Source organism: Cyprinodon variegatus, unplaced genomic scaffold (assembly GCF_000732505.1).
Source record: "Cyprinodon variegatus isolate N-32 unplaced genomic scaffold, C_variegatus-1.0 Scaffold26, whole genome shotgun sequence".
Classification (NCBI taxonomy): Eukaryota; Metazoa; Chordata; class Actinopteri; order Cyprinodontiformes; family Cyprinodontidae; genus Cyprinodon; species Cyprinodon variegatus.
This window is the reverse complement of record NW_015150479.1, coordinates 58085-64014: the sequence shown is the minus strand read 5'-3', so window position 1 is coordinate 64014 and position 5930 is coordinate 58085. Positions and strand designations below refer to the sequence as shown.

Below are 5930 nucleotides of genomic sequence, written 5' to 3'. Positions count from 1 at the left end.
GGAAAGTGAATGAATGACTGAATGTAGCCAGAACTCCTTGTGGCTCTGGGACTTTAAGTGCAGAGTGTTAGGATTATTCTTTTTTACTCGTGTGTAGCGGTTATTATTATTACCTATCTGTTAAGGAGAGTAGATGGAGTACATAGTCTTCCTTCACACAGTGTAATATAGAATTTACAATTTCAACATTTTTTTTTTCAGGAACTCCATTCTCTTAGTGAGCCACATTAAATGGATTAATTACAAACAATGTTTGTTGATTATGATGATTTTCATTTTACAGCTGACAAATACATGCAACTGCTTTTTTCAGATAAGAATATGACATCAGGACAATTGAATACATTGTTAATAGAGATCTCTTTTTAATACCTGCTTAAAGGTTGTGACCTTTTATCTGAAAAAAGAACTCAAATAACTACATATGAGACAAGTAGTACTGACACACATAGACATGGTGTGACAGCTGCTCCCCTTTCCGTTATAGTAGACACATGACGGCCCTAAAAAATACATTTCAGGTCTCAATCCTAGAATTAAAATGTGCATTCACATCTTAAGGTATATTTTTTTATTTACTTTTCTCAGATAAATGACTGGATTAATATTGTGTTTAAATCACAATTCAGAAGTCAACACCACAGCTGCTTACTTACATTTGTTATCCTTCAATTTTCAGAGAAGGTACAGGAGAACATTTATTGCATTCTCTTTCTGAATCTTTCACATTTGCATTAAGAGTAAAGATAAAATTGAAGCTCTGTGTTAACAAGAATTTAAGAATCTAAGAATTTTCTAACTCTATTCTAGCTTGCACACAACATTTGATTTTGATATGTGATGAGTAAAAACACTTTAAATAATGTAGTTTGGATATTTTATTGAACAAAATGCAAAATTAAAGAAAAGATATAAAATATTCTTAGCTAATTGTATTTGCAAAAACACATATGTTGGGGAATCTGAAAGAATTTGTATGTTGTTCTGATCATAAAGAAATCAAGCTCATATTGTGCAGCGTTACATCAGTATGTGGCATAAATCCTACTGTTAAACTTCCTATGGTGAGAAACACTTGTTCATTGTGTTTCTATACCATTGTCCCTTTTTTATGGTATACATATATAGTATCTCTCTATAGGCGGTCATGCTTACACAACCACTTTTTGTTTTACAACAAAATCTGTGGCAGCATATTTTAAACAAAGTGTGCATACTATCAGTATAAGATGCAAAGAAAGGTGAAGCTGGAGCAGTGTTTACTATATTAGCAATAATGTAGATTAGGGAAGTAACAATACCAGATTTCTTCTAATAGAGTACAAGTGCTGACACTAAAGTACTTGCCAATACTGAATACAAGCAGTAAACCAAAAGATTTGATCTTATTTTTCTAAAATGCTAAGCTAAAAAAATGACAGACTTTTACCTTTGATCTACTACAGCTTAGGTGCAGTTGTGGAGGCTATATTCCAAGAGGGAAGGGCCTATAGAGAGCTGTAGCTAGGGTAAACTTAATTACTTTGGTTCTGTGATCTTTGTCAAATATAGAAGTGCTATCAGTTCAGGGTCTCTGGTAGTTATCGCAAATAGATCCCCACTGTAGATTCTATATTTTTTAGGATGCACATGGCAGGATACTGACAACCATCACCTTCTCCCCTTTACATCTTCGAATTCCAGCATCACACTCACTCATGGTTTGCGGAGCAACATTTAAATCCTCCCCAACACGGACACACACATTTAATCCTGGAGTTGAGCAGTCTGCAGAGTCTTTACAACGACACTGGTTGCTTTGATCTGACAGAATGTAGTAAGAAAAGAAGGAATAATTAATGAAAATGTCAAAAACACTATACAATGCAATTGAATGTTTGTGACCTTCCATCTTCCTACCATCACAGTTTTCCCACATGTGACATTCGGTGCAGCTCGTTCTGTTGTGCTGAGGCCACTTGCAGTTGCTGTCCTCTACTATCTGAATGTTTTTACCCATACATCTGAGTGCTTGCATTTTGCATACAGTCAAGGAAGCAAACTGTCCATTTGATGGTGATATGGCACATAATTCAAGGGAGGAGCTAAACATAGGTAACATAGTACATTCAATTAAGTCAACAAATTAGCAAAGGTTACACTAATTTTTAGGTGATTACCAGAGTAAAAGTACCTGCACTCATAAGGCATCTTACAGACACATTTTCCCCTAATTGTCCTCTCCCATTCTTTGCATTGTGTTGTGGGAACAGTAGGAGGATGTTTTTTCTCTGCTGTGAGATATATGAAAATACGTATTTCTTTAATTTCCTGCATAGAACATTAAAAATAAATATGCCTTATACTGCCAAGATTAACATCCCACCTATCCAGCAAAAATCTATGACTTCACAAATACACTTCAAAAGGAAAAATCAAAAAGATCATATAAACATGCTCCTAGAGCTTGTTAGGAGTTTAACAAGCAGAAAGCCTTCATAGAAAAGAGGAAGTAGTAATAGCTGCAGATGATGGACCAATGTTATGTTAAACCACATGGATTAAGAATGAGATATTACTTGATTTATGCGAGTTAAGGTCGGTGAGTAAATACGTTTGGCAAAAGGACTGCACTGTACTCTAAACTGCAGTATATTCTTGAAGTATATCAGATATCTATTAATAAATACATAAAATAAAATAAAAGGATTACCTTGGATGCACCTGGTTTGAGCTGGGTCTGGAGAAAAATGTAAACTGGAATCACAAGTAGCCATTGCCTCTCCTTCTAATGCACTACCTTCTGGACAGGATAAGGTAACACTTTCTCCTATATTATAAGCTTCCTGTAAAGGCGAGGCTATGACATCTGGCAATGAAGGAAGCTTGCATATTAAAGCTAGAAGAGGGGAAAAAACATGTTAGTTATTACCAAGGTTAATTACCTCTGATATTGTATTTCAAATCCATTCTAAATCCAGATACCTGTGCAGAGTCCAGGGTTTGCTGACCAGGTTTGATCAGCAGTGCAATGAAGGATGTTGTTACCCAAAAGAAAAAACCCAGCAGTGCAGGTATATTCCACAGTGTTACCCACATAGTAGTCATCCTTAGGATCCTGTACAACATGCATTGGAAAACAGTTTTATTTTTACCCTAAAAACAGACTTCAGAGAGCTACAAGCTCCAATTTGCTTAAGTGTCCATAATACTGAGTTTGAACATGTTTACCACAGATAATTTTCAGAGTGATATGACATACTGTAAAATCTGTTATGAAAATGAAGGAGTCTTTAAAAATGTTACAAAGTTTTGTCATTGAGTGCCATTCAGTAAATGATAATTATTTTAATGCAAATATGAAATTGTTAAAAAATCTCTTTGTTACAACAACCCAACCTTACTAGAGACAAAGATGGCTTTCTAATGACTACTTGAAACGAACAGAACCCATTTTGAAAGAACAAGTTGACATTAACCAAGAAAACATAGCCCATCATAAATACGTAGTAACAGGTGTGAGTATTCATCTTATAACTAATCAAGTTATTTAGATGTATCCATTGGCTGCCATAAGATGTCATTGTCTTGGTTCTGTTATGCTTTACTTTGCTCCATGTTTTCTAGTTTTCTTGGTTTAAATCCTATTTTGTTGTATTTTCTGGATAGATTTTGGTTCTGAGGTTTTCTTTGTTGTTCTCTGTTGCCCTCTTGTGTGTTTGTGTTCCTGTTCCCTTGGCTTCCTCATTGCCTCCTCTCACACCTGCTCCTTATTTGCTCGTTAGCCCTGCTTTTGTTTTTAGTCCAGATAAATACTCTCCCTTTTCTGTCACTCCTTGTTGATTCCTCTGTTGTTGCCTGTTGTTGCTGCCTCCGTCGTCACTGGTTCTGCTGTTTCCCCGTTGCTGTTGCTGATTGTTTTCCCCTGAAGTCTGCATGGTTCTGGTTTGTTTTACATTTTAAGTTGTATTTTGGATTCCTGCCTTTGTTAACTTTTTTCCCCAATTAAACTACAAGAAATCACCTCAGCCTCTCCGCCTCTACATTTGGGTCCTCTAAACATCAACCAAAACGTGACATAAGACCATTTTAACTGTTTCAATAACATTTCACCTTACCTCAAATGAAGTTGAACACAGAAATAGTTGCAAACATATCATTGTTATTATTCTTACAAATGCTTTAATATAAAAGCGATTTTGTCATGTGCATGATGGTGCCATGTTATTCTTATGAACACTCCTTCAAATAGTGTAACCCAGAATGAATAAGATGTCAGAGATTAAAACAGGAAGAGGATGTATAGTACAGAAGAAGATATTTATTACTGTATTTTTAATGGCTTCATTCTTAGAAACTGCTGTCAAATAAGCTTTTAATTTAGAATAATTGGAATGTGCTTAAATTGTTCAAACCAATTAACAATACAAATCAAAGAAGGCAAATAAAGCATTGGTAGCAACAACCATTATTAAGAATTGGTAAAGAGACTTTTAATAATGATTAACAGATAATGCATTAATATATATATATATATTCAATAATATATATATAATCATTGATGAACTGCATCTAAAACATTTATAAAGGTAAGTAGAACATAATGCCCTGCCATGTTGGTTTAGCTCTAACATCAGTGGGCTTCAAGTTTAACCCTAATCTGACTAAAGGCTCTGCACATGGATTGTGCTACTAACCCCTGTATCCCCACTGCACCCAATGTTAACCCATGTTAACTTTGACAGCCCTAATTGCAAGGCATTGTCACCAATACCACTGTCAAATTTTTTCGAACGATCATATCATGGTTTTGTAAAATATTATTTGAAAGGTGTCAAAGGTAGTACCAGCGCTGATTTCTTCCCATCTAAAGCACTGACCATAACCATAGTCCCAGTTCAATGTTTATTTATGGTCTACTTTTTAATTTTATGAATCTCTCCCTCCAAAATCATCCACAGCTGTTGATTAACAGCCGTCTTACACTGCTGAGAGTGGACAAGGACAAGGTGGAGTCAGTGCGAATTGTATTTATCTGATAAAACTCACAGTACTAAATGAAATCACTAAATTTCACAAAGATTTGTACAAAGCAAAGATGTTGTAGAATTCAAAGTAAAGAATTAAGTTGAAGGCAAAAATAAAACAGAACAACAATAAAGCAGAAGATAAAGAGACAAGATGGATTTTAAAAAATTATGATGAAACATTTTGAGGTTCTCCTAAAGACACTCTGGTGTGTACAGAAATATCCATTTGAAATATGAAAATTAAGAGAAACTTGAACCTATAGAGTGAGTGGTGAATGAATTGTAACACAGAATAATTTTCTGATATTTTCCTGGACTTCTATATAGGAAGAATGTTTAAGATTGTGTAAGGAATTGGTGAAATTGGATTCTGACTTTGCAGGTTAGGGAGTAGGGTTAATATGAGACATGAAGGGAAAGTAAAACTAACCAAAATAGTACTATGGGTTTCTTTTTTTCATTATTTCTTTAAGCCACATTGTACAGTAATTATGAGATCAGAATCATCTTTACCAGGATATAGCCGTTCCTTAGACTGGGTGGAGTCGCGCATTTCTGGAGGGCTGGGAGGGTTCTATCAAAGCACTGAGGCTCCATGGTTCTGTGGAAATGTTAAAGAGAAATCTGTATAATGGTTTGTCAAAGTCACATTGTCAATGTGGTATAATTATAGTGCAGTTTTGAAGTAAGGCAGGGCAAGTTTATTTATATAGCCCCTTTCCCCCGGCAAGAATATTTAAAGTGCTTTAAATGGAAAAAAAGAGATAGAAACATACATTGCATTGGCATAGAGGCAACACAGATAAAGGTAACAAAAGTGACACAATAAGAGGATGATATATATATATATATATATATATATAGATAGATAGATAGATAGATAGATAGATAGATAGATAGATAGATAGATAGATAGATAGA

General features: G+C 34.8%; 1 protein-coding gene across 2 annotated transcripts in view; it reads right to left on the bottom strand.

Annotated features, from left to right (window-relative positions):
• Positions 1-304: 304 nt before the first annotated feature.
• LOC107097938 (complement component C7-like) overlaps positions 305-5930 on the bottom strand; it is a 13674-nt gene continuing 8048 nt past the window's right edge. Inside the window, exons 13-18 of one of the 2 annotated variants that reach the window (XM_015395320.1) lie at positions 5523-5610; positions 2965-3097; positions 2693-2878; positions 2174-2270; positions 1900-2084; positions 305-1803 (exon numbers count right to left, since the gene is read on the bottom strand). In XM_015395320.1, the coding sequence (XP_015250806.1) occupies positions 1619-1803; positions 1900-2084; positions 2174-2270; positions 2693-2878; positions 2965-3097; positions 5523-5610 (874 nt within the window). In that variant the 3' untranslated portion in view covers positions 305-1618. Of the gene's footprint in view, positions 1804-1899; positions 2085-2173; positions 2274-2692; positions 2879-2964; positions 3098-5522; positions 5611-5930 lie in introns of both variants that reach the window. The other variant, XM_015395311.1, reaches the window with a different exon arrangement.